The sequence below is a fragment of the Canis lupus genome, chromosome 17 (genome assembly GCF_011100685.1).
Source record: "Canis lupus familiaris isolate Mischka breed German Shepherd chromosome 17, alternate assembly UU_Cfam_GSD_1.0, whole genome shotgun sequence".
Classification (NCBI taxonomy): Eukaryota; Metazoa; Chordata; class Mammalia; order Carnivora; family Canidae; genus Canis; species Canis lupus.
The window spans coordinates 15395331-15413925 of record NC_049238.1 but is presented as its reverse complement, the minus strand read 5'-3'; the positions used below and the strand labels follow the sequence as shown (position 1 = coordinate 15413925).

At 46.7% G+C, this 18595-nt stretch overlaps 2 protein-coding genes across 10 annotated transcripts in view; one reads left to right on the top strand and one right to left on the bottom strand.

Moving 5' to 3' along the window:
* Positions 1 to 595: 595 nt before the first annotated feature.
* LOC111090393 (translation initiation factor IF-2-like) lies at positions 596 to 15945 on the bottom strand. Its single transcript, XM_038562395.1, has 6 exons — positions 15158 to 15945; positions 13024 to 13071; positions 10210 to 10317; positions 3788 to 3873; positions 1973 to 2124; positions 596 to 756 (listed from the first exon to the last, which is right to left on the bottom strand). Exons 1-5 carry the CDS (start codon positions 15943 to 15945, stop codon positions 2099 to 2101), a joined length of 1056 nt encoding a protein of 351 aa, XP_038418323.1. The 3' UTR covers positions 596 to 756; positions 1973 to 2098.
* Positions 15827 to 18595, top strand: part of PUM2 (pumilio RNA binding family member 2) — a 95807-nt gene continuing 93038 nt past the window's right edge. For 5 of the 9 annotated variants that reach the window (XM_038560860.1, XM_038560866.1, XM_038560864.1 and 2 more), the window contains exon 1: positions 16012 to 16162. The gene's annotated coding sequence lies outside the window, so the exon portion shown is untranslated. Of the gene's footprint in view, positions 15846 to 15933; positions 15952 to 16011; positions 16163 to 18595 lie in introns of those variants that run through there. The other 4 variants (XM_038560862.1, XM_038560863.1, XM_038560858.1 and 1 more) reach the window with 3 other exon arrangements.

The following is an 18595-nucleotide window of genomic DNA, read 5'->3' as shown; positions in this document are numbered from 1 at the left end:
TGTCTCTGCCTCTTGCTCTCTGTGTCTCTCATGAATAAATAAATAAAAATCTTTAATAAATAAATAATCAGAATTATTCTTTGTATAAGTAAAATTCTGAGTGAAAGAACCCTTCTTAATTCATGTAAGTCAAATTCGCAGGGCTCTGGAGTCCTGTTGAGGCAAGTTACATGAACTCAGCTGCTAATTGTAGTCCAGATGGTGGTGTCCAAAGTGGGCAAAGCATTCCCGGAGAGGCATTAGCAGGGCACGATAATGACCAGTTGCTATCCGGGTGTTTGCTCCTGGTGTTATGAAGGGGTTTTGGGTAAAGCCCCTTCATGGTCCCCTTTGGCCATGGGGACTTCCCAATGGGGGAGAATTCTCCCGTGAGAATTCTCCCAACCCTACCTAAATCTTTTCCACAAAAGCCTATCAGACACACGCCCAAAGAAGCAGTGTGGTTTTCTTCAGACCAGCATCCACGTGGTTTCTTATGCATGGGAAGTAACACAGGGAGGGTAACAAAGATGGGGAAAGAAGAAATGAGGGAGTAGAAGGGGATCAACATGAAAGGGTAATCACCTTCTGTCTGAGGTAAGAAACCATCAGTATCTGAGACCCTCTGGTGAGCATTTATTAATGTGTAAACATGTTCCCTTTCCATGCCAGACTTTCCCTTTCCAGACTTCTGAGTCTTTGGGGACCCTTAAACCTGTAGGAAGGTCCTGTAGGTCATGAGGTGGGCTGAGCCCAGAGGCCAGCGGGGCTTGTGTCCTGAAGAGGGAGGGAGAAAGTCAGGTTAGAGTTTAGAACTGTCGGGGTGCCTGGGTGGCCCAGTGGTTGAGCATCTGCTTTTGACTCAGATCGTGATCCCGGGGTCCTGGGGTCAAGTCCCATATTGGGCTCCCTGCAGGGAGCCTGCTTCTCCCTCTGCCTATGTCTCTGCCTCTCTCTCTGTGTCTCTCATGAATACATTTTAAAAATCTTAAAAAAAAAAAAAAAAAAAAAAAAACCTGTCAAGAAAATTATGTGGAAGGAGAAGGAGCCAGCTCAGGATGTTCTTGGTCTAAAGGGACTAGGAAGGCTGAGGTCTCTCCTAGAGCTGTCTTGCACCTGGCACACCTAAGTGTCCTGCACCTTCAATGGGCCTCTCTGTGAGGCTGTTGCTGGGTTCCCATGGCTTGTGAAAGGGGGCAGACCCTGCCGGAGGCCCTGTCTGCTCTCAGCAGCGGGTGTGGGGAATGACGAGGAGAACGACTCTTGAGGGCCAGGAAACTTGGCTTCAAGGCTGCTTCCCTCTCTGTAACAGAAATCCTGAGTGCCGCCCAGGACTCTTGTAAGCATAATCCCCAAGTCCCCGTATCCCTCGGCCTGTGGGTGCAAACAAAATTACATTTGCACCAGTAAGTCAAGATTTCCTGCTCTTGTTCCCACTTGCCCACTCTAGGCTCCAGGGCCGGACACACTTCCCTCAAGTATTTTGGGCAGTTCTCAGGAGGTGGGTCCTGTGCGCTAGAAGGCCATCTGTCAGCTACCATCAGTGTCAAGTGCTTTCGCCCTGTGCTCTCTCCTGCTCTGCTCCTCTCTGCCCATGCCCCCCCCCCATCCTGCAGCCTGCACCCCCTCCCCCACAACCCTGCAGTGAGGGCACCTCATCTCTGCCTCAGCACAAGTGCCACTTGTGAAAATGCAGCGCAGGGGCAGGAATGCTCTTCCAAGTTTCCAGGGCTGTGATGAAAGGTGCCAGGCTCAGGGCAGACATTTTTCTGATTTTGTGAAATACTTGACAACCCCGATTGTTACACCCAAATGACTAGGGCTCGGCAACTGTGGCTGCCAGAGAAGATCGTTTAAGAAGAAAACAAAACTTAATTTTGAATAATAGTAATAATGAGCTCCCCTTCTGCCTCCCAGCTCTCTCTTTCTGAGGGGGGAGCCCAGATCAGCAGCACCTCACTTTGGGCACCCTGAGGCCTTTGGGAATGCTTACACTGTCTGTGACTTGCTCTTCCTGGTCTTGCCGGCTTTCCCTGCCTGGGGAACAGATGTTCAGTCATGACCCCGCGTCCAGACTCTGCAAAGGCTCTGGCCAGCCCTGCAGCAGGTCTGTGTTTTCTCAGAAGTATCTTGTACAAATATGCCCTGAAAAATACAAAGTGCTGTACTCAGAGCTCTGAGTCTTATATAAAAATTGAGCCCATCGGATACATCTCTTCTCCTCTGAAAGCACACCTAGAGATGACCCAAAATCATTATACTTGTGAGGACAGCCCCAGCCCCACCAGACTGATAATGACCAGAACTCCCTGCACTGGCCAGGCAGGGAGTGCCAAATTCTGGAAACCAGGTCACGTCAGCCTCTGCGTGTTCTTAGCCTCACCCAGCTGTCTCAGATGAACACCTGAGTGTTTACAGGTGACTTCACCCTGACCGGCTGCCAGGGAGAAGACAGTCATCAACAGTCTTGCCACTCCCAGAGTCCTGGAGGAAGCTGAGCTGGCTCTGCAGCCCGGGCCTCGGGGTGAATGGATGAGGCCAGCCTGTAAGGCTTCAGGGTTAGCACATCCCACTGAGCATTCAGTGGATGTCCCGCTGCCCTCCAGACTTTGGCAGGGTCAGAGCCGCCCCTGAGTGTCCATGCCTGGGTGCCAGTGTCAGGACTGAGGTCCATTCTAAATTCCTAATGTGACCCTTAGAGGTTGGCCCTCTCTTATCTCTGTCTGAGACCTCCTCACCCACCGCCCTGGCTAAGTAGCATCCCTAAAGAAATACCCCTAAAGATACGCCCTGAAGAAACATATCTTGCTCCATTTCCTGCTTCTTCATTGGGCACAACCTGCTTCCTTGCCCTCCGTAAGCCACAAAGCCAGCGCAGGGGCAGGCTCCAGGGCAGCTGGGGGTGAGTGTCTATCAGCCCACGGAGCTCTGTGTTCTAGAGCACAGAACAGCAGGAGATGGAAGTGACCCTTCATCCCCTGGGGAGTTTGCAGCAGTGAAGACAAGAGGCCGAGGAGCCCTCATGGTGAGGAGTGGTGGTGGGAAGCTCTGGAAGCTGCCCTGTGCCTCCCTGGGTCCCCAGCTGCCTGGGCAGCGCTGATTCCTAGTGGAGATGGAGAGGCAGCCCAGCCTGGGCATCCAGAGAGGAGAAAGGAACACTGAACTGCAGGGGAGCCTTCGGCACCCTCCTGAGCCCCTCCCAGACATCTTCAGCTCCTCAAACTGTCCTCTAGGGCCTAAAATCGTGCTTGGCACACAGCACATGCTCAGGAAACATGTGCCAAACGAACAGGTGAGTCTGAAAGGAAGGCCTGCTCACCTGCGGGGCTGCTTTCACAGGGAAACATGGTGGCAGCTTCTGTACCCTTTGTGTTTTGGGGTGCTGCCTGTCCGCCTCACTGTCTCAGCCCTGGTTCCTCAGCGAGAGTGCCCTCTTTGCCCTGTCTCACCCGGGGTGGACAGAATCCGGCCTTGAGAGGCCCCCATGATTCTCTCTTTTTCACTAGTCTGGCCAGAATCCTGCCCTCACTCCCGTTGGACTGGTTTGGATGGCTCCATTTCACGGGGCCTGCAATCCTCAACACAGCACCATAAACACCTCACAGCGACATCTTGCGCACAGTTTCCTGTGTGCTGAGGGCAGCAGCAGAGCACCATGTGAGGGGCAGTGCTCTTCAGAACCACATCTCCTCAGGTGGTCCGGAGGCAAGCCTCTTAACAGCTTTTTTCCCCCAAAAAATACTTAGGCAAGTATGAGGAGACACCTCCTATGAGGAGGTCATTCGTATGCTCCACACGTATTTCTCACCTGGCCTCTTCTGTGTCAGGAGCCTCCTGAGGAGCTGGGGACCAGCTGAGAGTACAACAAAGCCCCTGCCTTCATGGAGCTTACTCCTAGTGCAATAAGAAGGACAATAAACAAATAAATCATACCTCAGGTGGTACTAAGTACCAAGGAGAAAAATCGAGCAGAGTAAGGGGATACAGAATGGTTGGGAAAGACATGAGTTGTGTGTATGTGTGTTATCTAAGGGAGTGTCACCAGTAAGGTGAATTTGAACAGAGATGTGGAGGAAATGAGCTGTGTATCTGGGAGGAAATAGTCCAGCAAGAAATTAAAAACACAAAGATCCTGAAGCTAGAGTCTGGTATATTCGAGGAACAGCCAAGCATCCAATGTGGCTTCAGGGAGGGGGAGATTTGAGAGGTAGCAGGAAGCCAGAATACAAACGTCATGGTAACGATTTTAGATTTATTCCAAGTGACATGGGAAGCCATCACAGGGTTCTGAGCAGAGGAGGGACAAGATCCAACTTGAATTATAAAAGGAACACACTGGCTGCTGCGTGTAGAATAGACCAGGGCTGGGCAAGGAGGGGGGCAGGGAGACAAGGCTTTGCAGTAGTTCATTTAAGGGATGATGGTAGCCCAGACTAATGTGGTCACGGTGGAAATAGTAGAAAATGGATGGAATCTGGATATTTTCAAAAGAAAAGCCAACATGGTCTACTGGTGGATTGCATGTGCATGCAGTATTAGAGAAAGATAAAAGTCAAAGATGACTCCAGTGGCGACTTAGAGTGTTGATTGGAGGAAGAAGGAAGAATGAAGCTACCACAAGGAAATGCTTTCAACTCTGGGGTCCTGTATTTCTCTGAAAAGAAAATGAAAATCAGGAATCAAGAAAGGGACACTCCAAGGACCTGGATGCAATACTCAGTCCAACCAAGAGGGTGGCGCTGTGAATGTGCATGCTGATGGTTATATGAGGACTGACACTATGGTGACCCAGGGCATACGCAGAGGGTGATATTACAGGTGTGCTTTAGAATATTTATGTATCATAAGGTAAACCCAGATGGAATCCTGTTAAAGTAGCAGCCTGGAAGCGCAGTTATCTTGTTTTGACCATGTACTAGACCTTTGACTTCAATAGTCCAAGAAGATTTATCCAGCTTGATTATCAACTACAGTGAAAACTTGAGGCTTTATTTGGGACTTTGTGTAGACCTCAAAAGGACTAGTTAAGAAAGAAGAGCACAGGGACACCTGGGTGGCTCAGTGGTTGAGCGTCTGTCTGCCTTTGGCTCAGAGCATGTTCCTGGGGTCTGGGATTGAGTCCCACATCAGGCTCCCTGCAGGGAGCCTGCTTCTCCCTCTGCCTGTGTCTCTTGGCCTCTGTGTGTCTCTCACGAATAAATAAATAAAATCTTAAAAAAAAAAAAAGGAGGAGCACATACTCTAATGAGAACCACAATCAGTTTACTCTAAATTCTTTTATTTTTATTTTTATTTTTTATTTATATATTCATGAGAGACACAGAGAGAGAGAAAGAGGCAGAGACACAGGCAGAGGGAGAAGCAGGCTCCATGCAGGGAGCCCGATGTGGGACTCGATCCCGGGACTCCAGGATCACGCCCTGGGCTGAAGGCAGACGCTCAACCGCTGAGCCACCCAGGCGTCCCAGTTTACTCTAAATTCTTATAGACAACAAAATATAAATGTTGTACAGAAGGTTCTGATCTTGGTTTCTCTTCACTTAGAAGCTGGTAAAGATCCATACCTACTATAGCCAACAGAATAGTCTCTTACCCTCCAGTTTCCTCTGTCCAAGGACTCTTCCATATCTTCCTTTGCGCAACACTGAGATCGTCTCACATGATGTAGTCTGCTCAGGGATGTTTACTTCTTGTTTCATACATTTGTTACCATTCATTGTCTAGGATACACAGTTTTTGCTTCTGTTTTTCAAAGGAGGATTTGCTTCTAATATACTCTATATGCTCTCTCTCAAATAAATAAAATCTTAATATTCTCTATAAAATGCTGAATGTTGGCTCTACTTGTCAACCCAAGAAGACTACATGATGGGGCTGTTCTGTTTTCCCTGCCAAGCTGTGTTTTCTCTCTAGGATCAACTTTCTCTATGAAATTCTGCAATGGGAGGGATATTTTAAAGCCCTTTGACACACACAGCACACCAGAGACCATGAACACTGAGGTGAATGAGTAGGAAAAACTCATTGCCTCTTCTACAACAGATAAAGGAAAAAAAAAGAAAACAAAACAAAATAACCACGTTTCTTCAATCTACTACTCTCAATACTTAATTCTGGTCACCAAATGTGGGAGGAGGGGGATTCCCCACACCAAGCAATTCTCTAATTCTCTGTAGCTAACAACTGGGTGTCCTACAATTCAATTCAGTTCTGACACACCTACCTGGGGTTAGAACATACCCCACTGGCTAAGGGCTAGTCCCAGAAGACTTTAGGCCCTCACTCACTTCCGATATCAATTATAAGGCCAAGTTGTCACATGCGTTTGTGACCTACTGATTTAAGCCAGAGGTTCCAGGTTCCCACAACACCTGCCTCAGATTTGGTAATTTGTTACAGCAGCTTACAGAATGTATGAAAATAATTTACTTACTTGATTACTGGTTTATTATTAAAGGATATAATTTAGAAACAGCCAAATGGAAGAGGTGCCATAAAGCAAGGTATGGGGGATGGGGTGTAGAATTTCTACACTCCAGCACACCCCCACACATGTTCATCAGTCTAGAAGCTTTCTGAACCCCACTGTTTAGGGTTCTTATGGAGCCTTCATTATGTAGGCATGATTGATTAAATCACTGACCATTGGTGATTATTTCAACCTCCAACCCCACTCCACTCCGCCAGAGATCATGGGGCTGAAAGTTCTAACCCTCTAATTACCTGGATGGTCACCCTCCCTCAACCAGCTCTCAGGTTAGATAGAAGCTTTCCATAAGTGACTTCATTCAAACTTAGATATGGTTGAATGGGACTTGTTATGAATAACAAAAGATACCTTTTATCTCTTTCATCTCTTATGAAATTCCATGGATTTTAGGAGCTCTATGCCAGGAATGAGGATGAAGACCAAAAATATATTTATTATAATTCACAGTATTGCACTGAACCTGTTGTACTACCAGGAGGTTTTCTTTTCTTTTCTTTTTTTAAGGTTTTATTTATTTGAGACAGGAAGAGAAAGCGAGAGCAAGGGAGGGAGAGAGAGAGAGAGAGAGAGAGCGCGCAAGCCCAAGTGGCAGGGAGGAGAAGAGGAAGAGGGAGAAGCAGGCTCCCCACTGAGCAGGACGCCCAGTGCTGGGCTCCATCCCAGGACCCTGAGATCAGGACCTGAGCCAAAGGAGGATGCTTAACCAACTGAGCCACTCAGGCACCCCTACCCAACAGGTTTTCAATAATATTTTGTATATATTTTTCCCGTGTAATGCATCTCTAGTTAAATGACAAATGAGAAAATATAATCAACTTTCAAAATCTCTATTCCTGGCAGCCTATAAAGTAGAAGATATCAGTAGATTTTCCTGACACCATGGATAGGTAGTAGTTTATTTTTGAATTTATGAGCATTATTTGACTCCCTGACTCATCACACAGCCTGAGAATCACTCCAATGGCATGCAAGTCATACTCTGGGAATGATGGAGGTGTGGCATGTCTGAGATAATACAGAGTCTCCTTGTCCAGTTTTGCCCTTGCCTAAGTCCAAGACATTGGACAGAAAGTCCTAGAGTTCCCTGTGTCCAAGACCTTCTTATTTTAAGTCTAGGAAAGCCCTACTCTCTACTATGCCCAAATATGAAAACTAGCCAGGTTTCCCTGCCCTCCCCCAGAAAGTATAAAAATCTGGGAAAACCTCACCCAGGGATGTCCATGTTTAGGGAAATTCTCTCTGACCCTCCAACATTCAGTTGGCTTCTCCTTCAGGGGCAATGGGACATACAAAGCTATGACAGCATGTCCTCATGCACAAACATTCAGAGAATACAAGCAAACAAACCCACAGCCACCACAGCTTCCCCAAACTAGAACAATTGTTCCTAAACCCCAAACATACCATGATTCAGATCCCCACTGTTTTATTGCCTGTCATGGAAGAATGATAGGTAGTTAAGGTTTAGCTAACAGTGGGTTCTTCATTTTGTATAAGCTTTAGAGCAAAGATGGGGATTCAAGCCTGCACTGGCCATGTTGTCCCTGACAATACCACCAAATGACCGAAGGTAAATTTGGAAACTATTTTGAAATGGGAAATAGAAGCTTTGGAGAAATCCTCTGCTTGAGACTGGTGACCTCACTTGAAGAACAAGAGATTATATGCAAGGTCACCAGCTAAGAGTATCTAAGAAAATTTCTCTTATAATGCTGAAATGAGAAATTGATATAAGGTGATCTTCCCCAAATATACAATTTCTTAAGAAATTGGGCTATGTCTTGGAAGGGGAAAGGAAACTATCTATAGCTATGCACAAGCTGATCAGTGCTCTTGCTTGGCTTTTGTCCTGAGATAGGACTCTAACAGACCAGACGGCTAGGATGGAATAAGGCAGGAAGCAAAGTGGATGTCACGATGGTTTACCATCTTCCTGGACACTCTTAGTTGACAGAACAAGCTGAACTCTATGAGGGTGGAATGAAATCCTCAAGCAGGTGGCATGGGCCTCGCAAAGAATGTTCAGGAGGATCTCTACTGAGTGACCAGCATCTAGGACCTCCAGGAAGAATCCATTTAGTGGTGAATAAGCTTGTTCCCTCCTCTACCATGGTTTCATTGGGCTACAGGTTAAGTGGCATAAAACTATACCTTATACTCAAACGATAGCTCTGAAGGGAAGACACATTGATCCCAGATGAGTGAGAAAGCTCACAGTCGCTCAAAGCAAAATGAGAGTGTGCCAGGTCTGCCCATGGTAACCTCAAGCAGCAAGAAACATAAGTGGCCTTTCTTGGAGGCAATTAGGCAAACAAACGACAAGGGAAAAAAAGGAAAGAACACCTCATACAAAAGGCAGAAAACCCAATCCAAGAGAAACTACAGTCTAAGACACTACCCAAATACTTGTTCACAAATATTCATGGCAGCATTCTTCACAATAGCTAAAGGGTTATAACAACCCAAATTTCCATTATTTGATGAATGAGTAAACAAAATGTGGGATATCCATGCACTGGAATATTATTTGGTTGTAAAAAAGCCATAGGGTACTGATGCATGCCACAACGAGGGTGAAACTTGAAAGCATTACGCTGAAAGAAGCCAGTCACAAAAGACACATATGATTCCCATTTATACAAAATGTCCAGAATAGGCAAACTACCCATAGAGACAAAAAGGTGATTAGTGGCTGTTTAGGACTAGGGTGTGGGAGGTCAGCAGAGTACTATCCAAAGGGTATGTGGCTTCTTTTTGAAGTGATAAAAATATTCTAAAATTGGCTCTGCTAGTGGTTGTAGGCATCTGTGACTATCCTAAAACCACTGAATTATACACATTAAATGGGTAAATTGTATGGCATGTAAATTACAGCTCAATAAACCTGTTTAAACAATAAGAGCTAGTAATGTTGTCTGACTCATTTAAACAAAAAAAAATAGGTGCAGAAAAAAATGCAATAAAGGCACGGGAAAAGATTTTTTTTTTTAAAGTCACATTTTGGGACACTTGGGTGGCTCAGTGGTTGAGCGTCTGCCTTTGGCTCAGGGCGTGATCCTGGTACCGGGATCAAGTCCCACGTTGGGTTCCCTACGGGGAGCCTGCTTCTCCCTCTGCCTATATGTCTCTTCCTCTCTCTCTGTGTATCTCATGAATAAATAAATAAAAATCTTTTAAAAAGTCACATTTTCTGCAAATGCTTATGCTATAATAACATGTTTAATAACAAAACTTTAATAAATTCTAGAAGATGATGCATCAGTTTAGGACCAGTCAGGAAAACAGAGACCACACTGGTTATTTTAACGGAGAGAATGTGGGCAATTGGTTAGGCTGACAAAACGAAAAAGCATGATGAGAAGCATGATGAAGTAGTAGAGTTAGCGACCACCCCTGAGAAAATCAAGAAAAGAGGGGGACATTAGCTGAACTTAGAAACAAAGGAAGTACCCCCAGAGAGTTGGGACTTGGACTTCTGAGGAGGGGGCATTCTGGTTGCTCCTACTACCGCAGGAGTTTGGAGAAGAGTCTCTAGAGGAGCAGGGTCTCAGTCCTCTGAGGAAGGGTCATCATTCAGCCACTGCTTATTCTTCCAAGGGAGTATCAGCAGGCTGGTTCTGGGAGTGGGCAAAGAAGTTAGAAACTGGAACCAACTTCTACAGTTGGGCTGAAGTGCTCCCTTGGGATCCTGCTGATAGGAATAACAAGTGGAAGAGCAAGAGACTTCTCCTTCCACCCACCTTGTCATCTCTTTCCAGGAGCCCGCTATTGACGAAGTTTCCCAGGTCGCCCACTGGCGAAGAAGTGTCATTTGCAGAATCTCAATCTCAGCACTGCAAAGTTTGGAGCTGGGAGACAATAGATTAAAAGCACAGATGATGAGAAAACATCAAAATATGATGAAAGGGATGATTGAGGAGCTAAGGAAACATCAAAACCAATGGTGACATTGCATCATTGACAATTTGGCAGAAAAACAAATTAATAACATTGAAGAAAAGGCTTGATGTAATCGTAGTGAATTCAGAAGAAAAAGCCAAAGATATTAGAGGATTAATGAGGTGGTACATGTGAAGAACAAAGATGTTTTCGTTCTCAAAATTCTTTTTAATAGTGTCTTCCCATCACCTTATTGTTCTGAAGTAGAAAACTCCATCAAAGGTCAGAGAAAAAAATATTCAGGGCTGTTATACAGAAAAATTTCCCTGAAATAATTAAAGAACTTAATTTCAAATATCAGGGTTATATTGTAATGCCAAGAAAATCTGTTAGAAACTGATCGACAGCAGGATATATTGTGATTAAGACATTAAACTTCAAAAGCCGAGGAAAATATTCTTAAGTAGGTTAAAATCAAATCGGCCTAAGACTTTTCCATGAGATTCTTCCCTAAGAGCAGTGTCCACAAAGTCCTGGGGCATGAGGATGTGGCTGGGGCTGGGGGGGAGGGGCTGGGAGAGGGGAGAAATATAAAGCTTAAAACGTAAGAAATATAAGGCTGTCGAAAGATTGCAAATACACACAAATTCTTCGTATCTTCTCCCATCAAAAGATAAAGTCTGTTTCTTCATCTTTTAAATCTGGGCTGGCCTTATGATTTGCTTTGGCCAATGACTTGCAGAAGAAGGGACATTACATGAATTCCAAGCCTGCAGCTTCCATTCCCACTGTCTGCTACGAGTGAACAAGCCTAAGCAAGTCTACAGGAGGGGCTACAGGTGCCTTGGCTGACCACCAGGCCTGAGCCATGCAGCCCCAGGCTCGGTACTGGCTTATCAGTTGTGCATGTAAGTCCAGGAGAGATCAGCTGAACCTCTCAGTTGAACCCAACCCTACTAACCAACCCACATCACTGGGAGCTAGAGAATGAGCTATTGGGGGTGGTTGTAACCCACATAAACAAAGGCTAACTGATACATGATGAAATCCGTATCATTGAATCAAAATAAAGTCAGACATGAAGAAGCTATACACGATAAATACATTTAAATACTGAAATTAAGAAAAATCAATACAAAAATGATGGATAAAAATAGAATGTAAATATTATAAACCCTGACAAAGTGAAAAATAATGAGCCCAAAATTACGAAGTACAGGAAAGAGATTAGAAGGAAGTGAAAGTGTTAATCTAATCCCCACAGGGACATCCAGAGGATCTGTTAGCAGGGAACTCAGTACTGAACAACACTGAAGCACATAGTTCCTCTGTCCTATTATGATTTTTTTTTAATCATTTTAACCTTTGAGAAAGCTTTTATGAATCAATTCCTCTTACAGTGAAGAAACATGCATCTGAGCAATTCCTTTGGGTCTTTCAAAATTCAAGTAAGACTAAATTCAACACTGTATTTTAAAAATATTCATGTGCAGGGGCACCTGGGTGGCTCGGTGGTTGAGTGTCTGCCTTTGGCTCAGATCGTTATCCCAGGGTCCTGGGATCTGAGTCCCACCCGGGGGTCCCTGCAGGGAGCCTGCTTCTCCTTCTGCCTATGTCTCAGCCTCTCTCTCTCTCTCATGAATAAATAAAATCTTAAAAAAAAAGAAAAAAGAAATATAGCACGGGCAGACTTAGTCTATTCCTCCTGTCTGTTACCCTACGTAGCTCTCTATCCATCCTTCTATCTGAATTTGTGCTTGTAATAATGCTGTTTACCACATGTGGGTAGTAGTATTTCTGTGATCTTTAAATTGAGATGGTTTGAACTTCATTTCTTGAAATTTTGATAAAAGGCTTATATTATTTTTATATAAACAACAAAGTTGTAAAGAGTTTACAAGTTTCATTAGCAGTCCCAGTGGAAAGCGACATTTTCATAGAGAATATTAAAATGGCATTATCCTCTGAGATGTGGTCTGTCTAAACTGGTGGTACACCAATGGCTACATGCTATAACCACTAGGGAATATTTTTTAAAATATCAATATCCAGTCTTCAGCCAGACCAGAACCATTCAATCAGAATCTCTGTGATCGGGCTAGAGAATGATACAATTCAAATGTTCCCCAAGGTGATTCCGATGTGCAACTCTGGCTGAGAACCACTGGTCTCAGCAGGCCATATAGACACTTCCTAAGATGCAATGTGTGTTGCTCATTCTACCCTATGCCTCTTCCAGCCCACAGGGACATCCAGAGGATCTGTTGGTAAAGAAGACAGGGAAAATAAATACTCTGGGTGGGCTCCTAGCAGATAGGATGTCTGTCTGCAGGACCTGGGGACAAGGTGGCTTTTTTGTTTACATTCAGGAGAGCCTAGCTTTTTTCCCCCAGATGCTGAGTTGGCACCTCTTTGTGTCCCACAGGCTCTAAATGAATGACACACCCACTATAGAACCAGTTCCTATCAAGTGAGATGGAATTATTGTGATTGGTTTACCAATGCTTCTTAACTTTTATTATGTAGAAGAATTGCCCAGTAATCTTGTTAAAGTGCAGATATTGATTCAGTAGGTCTGGAGTGGGGCCAAGATTCTGCATTTCTAACAAGCTCCGGGGGATTAGAATGGCTGTCAGGCATCAATCAACAATGTCCACCTTAACTATCAAGCTCACCTGATATTTACAGTAGCTGAGGAATGCATTCTTTCCTTGTAGGTAAATCTGCAAGAGAAGCCAATTATAATCAGAAGGTGCCTAATGAGGAAAGCCATATTGTAAAGCATTTATGAAGGCACAGAAGCAAGAAAACAGCTCATGTGTAGGGTGGAGCTGGAGGTAGGCGGAGTCAGATCACTTAAGGTTGGACTTTGATCGGTATTCTGCAGAGCACAAAGCCTCTAAGACATTTTCCATGAAAAATGGTCTTCTAGAGTCAGATTTGTTTTCGGAAGTGTAGTACACTATGTACACTTGGATATTTACAATGTATAATTTGATTTTAAAGATATAAGAAGTCTTTTGTCAAAGAGAGAAAACGCATAAACAGTACAGGTTATATAGTTTGTGGAGCCCAATGCAAAATGAAAATTTATCTTCCAAAAACTATTAACATTTCCTAAATGGCGATGACAAAACATTAAACCAATTGTGGGACGTTTCTAAAGCTTTTAAAACTTCAGACCTTATGGGACTATACAGGTCACAGGCCTGCTTACCTGCCCTGTTCTTGGGGATACCGGGAGCATTAAATGAAACAATGTATGGAAAGTGTTTTAGTGCTTGCGTACTTTAAATACTAAATAAATAATAACTGTGGTGTACACACAGCCTTTAGTTAGGGCTCTTGGTTGTAACAGAAACTCATTTCATCTAGCTTAAGCAAAAAAAACAAAAAACAAAAAAAATTATTATAATGATCCAGGCATGTATTTCCAAATCCAAGGGTAGAAGCAGCTAGCAAGCAAGGTATAGGAACAAAGGGGAAGAGAAGCATTATCAGGACTCCCTTTCTCTCTCAACACCAGTTTTCTCTATGGGTTCGCTGCCCACATTGTGGGACAAATCAGCCAGGAGGGGATGCCTGGGTGGCTCAGTGATTTAGCGCCTGCCTTTGGCCCAGGGCGTGATCCTGGAGTCCCAGGATGGAGTCCCACATTGGGCTCCCGGTATGGAGGCTGCTTCTCCCTCTGCCTGTGACACTCTGCCTCTCTCTCTGTCTCACTCTATGTCTATCATAAATAAATAAATAAATAAATAAATAAATAAATAAATAAGATCTTTAAAAAAAAAAAATCAATCAGCCGGGAGGTGTCAGGCTCAAGAGAGTTTCCAGAGGGTGACTGGGGTCTCTTAGTCCCAATTCTGCATTCTGAGGGAGGGCTTCTTAGTCCAGGGCTTTTAACCGGGACTAAGCAACTGTACATAAAGACTCTTCAGCTATTATCAGCCCAGTGGAAGTGGAAGAAGGCAACACATGTATATCCCAGTGTGTCCCATACTTACTTGGTCATGAGACATTTCTGGAAGGAACATCTATTAGTTCTACAGACATGGGCGGGGGTCGGGGGGAATGAAGTTGCGGGGAAAAGGGAAGCAATGGGATGGCCAAAGGAGAGGCAAGAAAGTCAGGAATCAGATTCTCATTTTAGATGGGGAGCAGAGCTGACTAGAGGGAACAAGACTGAATACATAAAGGCTAATTAAGAGCCTGCTATAGAAATCCAGACTTGGGGAAGCAAGGCTAGTATTAATGAGGATAAAGGGGAGGAAAAAAAAAAAAAAGTCTCCAGAAATATTTGGGAAGTGAAAAATCCTATATGGGGAGAGAGGGGTGTAAGAGCAAGAGACAAGGATGGTCTCAAAGGACTAACTTGGGGTGCTCAATAGGTCTAGCACTACCAACTGTTGAAACAAATGCAAGAACTGGGGGGTTGGGGATGGTTTTAAGTTGGCTCTTGTTTGGCGCCAGGATGAACATTCACGTGGAAATACCTAGAAGCCTGAAATGTGGACCACAGGTAAAGGCTTGAGACAGATTAAAAAAATAAAAATAAAAATCACTCGCTTTTCGGGAACCATTAAAAACCGAAAAGCTCAGGCATTCAACCTATAGGACGGTTCACCACTCTACCACGGCCCAGGCCCTGGGGGACACAACGCACAAGGTCCCTGCAGCGCTCGGGGGGCTTACAGCCGCCCAGGAAGATAAGGTAATGGCAAGGCACTCCGTGTCTCGAGGACGGCGTGTCGGAGCGGAGTGCTGCAGGCCAGGGAGGACGAGGCGGGCACACTGTGCCGCTGCCCCTACCGATGTAGGGCTGTGCGACAGGGGCAGACTCCGGGTCGGGGGTCGAGCCTGGGGTCCCCACGACCAGGTCCCCGAGCCAGGGCGGCGGCGCGGTGCGCTGGGCGAAGCATCCCCAGCCCGGGAGGACGCCCGGGTCCTTTGTGTTCCCCCGGGCCGGGCCGAGCACTGGCTCCACCGGCCGGCGACGCGACCGCCAGAATGACAGTCCACGCAAGGGGCTCGCTTTTGCACCCCAAATGCGTGTCCATCGCCTGGCTGCGGGGACAGGGCGAGGATGAGCCCCACGGGCCTGGATGACCGTCCGGCTCCTGCGGGTGCCCGCGCCCCAGAGGCGACGACACCCGCACACGCGGTTGGCGGAGAACAATGAGCTCCCAGGGAGGAAGCGGAGGGCGAGCGAATTCGGAAGCCGAGGCCCCACGCGGGACACAGAGGCGGACGCGGCGCTCGGCGACAGCACGCCTGCGCCGCCCCAGCCCGGGCGCGCGTCCCCACCCGCCGCCGCCGAGCCCAGCGCCAGCCGCCAGCCGCCAGCCGCCAGCCCGCAAGGTGAGGGCGGGGGTGCGCATGCCCGGGGGCCGGCCGAAACGCGCGGGCGCGGAGAGCGTGCGCACGCGCAGAGCCCCCGCCGGCCGGCGCCTGGAGCGCGGGAGAAGCGACGGAAGCCACTGAGAGGAGCCGCACCTCGGTGAGCGCTCCCCCCCGCTCCCCTCCCCTTTCTCCCGGAGTGCCTTGCGCGCGCCCGGTGGGCGGGGGGGGAGGGGAGGGGAGGCGGCGGTGGCAGCCATGTTGTTGTGAGTCTCTGTGTCTCACCCTCGGTACTTCGGTGGTTCGGAGGAGGAGGGGGAGGAGAAGGAGGAGGTGGGGTGGGGGGGAGGGAGGTAGGTGGAGAAAGAAGATCTTGCCGCCACCGAAGGCGGAGGAGGGAAGGACGGCCCAGAGCGACGCCGCCGTGTGCCCAACGGTCGGTGTCCCCGGCTGAGGCAGCGCGGCCGCAGCAGCCCCGTAAGTCAGTCGGCGTCGGCTCCGTCTCCCCGTGCTCGGGCGCCGCAGAAGCTGGCTTCCCGGGCTTTGTGCGGCGGGCGCGGCGGGCGCGGCTCGCCGGCGGGAGGGCGGACGGGGCCTGCGGGCAGCCCGCGACGGCCGCGGCCTGGGGCCCGCTCGCACAATGCGGGGGGAGGGGTGCCGGAAGGGGGTGTGCGCCCGGCGGGCGGGGGGGTCGGCGCTCGCGCTAAGCTTCCGCCCCCGCGGCGCGGCCGCGCGGCCCTGGGGGCGGGGGGCGGGGGGGCCACCCCACGCCGCGGGGCCCGGGGCTCCAGGGGCTCCAGGGGCTCCCGGGGCTCCCGGGGCTCCCGGGCCCGAGCTGTCGCTTCAGCCCCCGGCCGGGGCTCCGGAGAAGTGTGCGAGTTGGAAGTGGGCGAAGGGGGAAGGAGTGGGCTTATGAAAACAAGTGCGGGAATTCCCGGGGCGGGGGGCGGGGGGCGGGGGGCCCGAGCGCGTCCGGGGAAAGCTGGCGGCAGACAGGTGTGGGTAGGAAGGAATCGGCGGCGGGGGCGCTCGGACTCCCTGGGTGCCGCCGCGATCCGCGAATCTTCTGTTTTTGTTGCCGCAACAGATTCAGGCCCGGCGAAAAGAGGACCCGCAACTTAAAACGAGAAAGAAAGGATTGATTATATAGAGGCTTCAGACATTGTGGCAGCAACAGTTTTTGTTTCTGAGTTGGGTCAGGTTTGGGGATCATGGTTTACAAAGTTTTATTCCCCAACCAACGCGTGTGAAAAAGTTAGGCTGCTGCTTGCTGCTGCTGCTGAGAACGCAGCTAGGGTTAAACCCGTTTTTCTTAGCCTGGTGGTTCATTCTATCTAACACGTATTTGAACATTTTTAGGGGGGGGGTTAATACCACGAATGTGTTAGGCGTAATAAGACAATCATGTCAGTTAAAATCAGGATTTCGGACTTTGAGATTTTTAACTTAAGAAAACTGTTGATAGTTTTTTTTGTTTTGTTTTTCGGTAAAGGTTTTTTTTTTTTTTTCCCCCTAGGGAGAGCTCTATTAGACGGAGGGTTTAGACGCTTAAGAGAAATGTGATGTCTGTAAAGGTATTTCAAAACGATTTAAATAAAGGGAGTTACCTAAGGATTTTAAAAGGTTGTTTACTGCTTAGATTCCGTGTTTCATAGGTGACTCTTCACCATGTGACCTAGAGTATCGGAGGATGATTTAAGGAATTCTGGCTAGGAATCCTGTTTAAAATAGAAGGACAAATATTTTTTAATTGGCATGAGCTTCTGTGCTTAGTCTTTAAATATTCTGCTTTTTGAAGATGATTTACTTCCATCTGCACAGACATCATAAATGATGGTATTTCCCTTTTGCCTGAATGCCTTTTAAAGTTCAATTTTGGGTGAACTTAAGTTATTTACAGTTGTCTTTGGGTGTCCTGAAGGTTTTTGTGCCCAGTAAAAGTTTACACCGATTTAAAAAATTAGTTGTATTTTAGAATCCTGGTTCTTAAGCTCTTTTTTTTCTTACTTGTGCAAGTCTGGCTATTCAATCTTCAAGTTAGATTTACTATTAACAAACTTAAACATCTTCGAGAGAACTTAAGCTAATTTTTATACATAGTTTTCTTAATTTGAGTGGAAAGTTCTTTTAGATGTTTGAATATTTAGTAAGATTTCAACTTAAAGTCTAAATTACTGTCATGGTTGAATTGATCTTACAAGGTTGTCCACTTTAATAGACCATTTTTTCTTAGGCATGGAGGACATAAGCTAACCCATGCAGTCTCAACAAAGATACTAGGATTTTGTTTCTCTTAAACCTTCCATACTTGTTTATAAATCTTTTCTGGTGGTGAGATACAATTTGTCTTCCTGCATAGGGTACTTAGCAGAAGTAACTATGATCAGAGATTTGGGCTAGGTGTGACATTCAAAGCCAATCTGGTCAGTGACCAGATTGTCTACTTTTTATAGACATGGACAAGATCTTCATAATTTTAAGTGGAGATTAGTTCTATCTCCTGGACTCAAGTTCTCCATAGTTCTAATTCAGTGACCTGTAAGTTGGTTAAGTTTCTATCATAGCAAAATAGTCTGTATTTTTTTTCATGATCTTAAGGCAGGTTTGTTTGTTTATTTATTTATTCATTCATGAGAGACAGAAAGGCAGAGACACAAGCAGAGGGAGAAGCAGGCTCCATGCAGGGAGCCTGATTCGGGACTCCATCCCTGGTCTCCAGGATCACGCCCTGGGCCGATCGAAGGCAGGCGCTAAACCACTGAGCTACCCAGGGATCCCCAAGACAGGATTATTTTAAATATCTGAATATATCACGTGGCTTTGTCTGGCTTGTATTCACAGTTTGTGGCTGTTGTGATAGGTGTGTGATTAATATAAAAAATTGTACAAATAACTGGATAAAATGGTTTG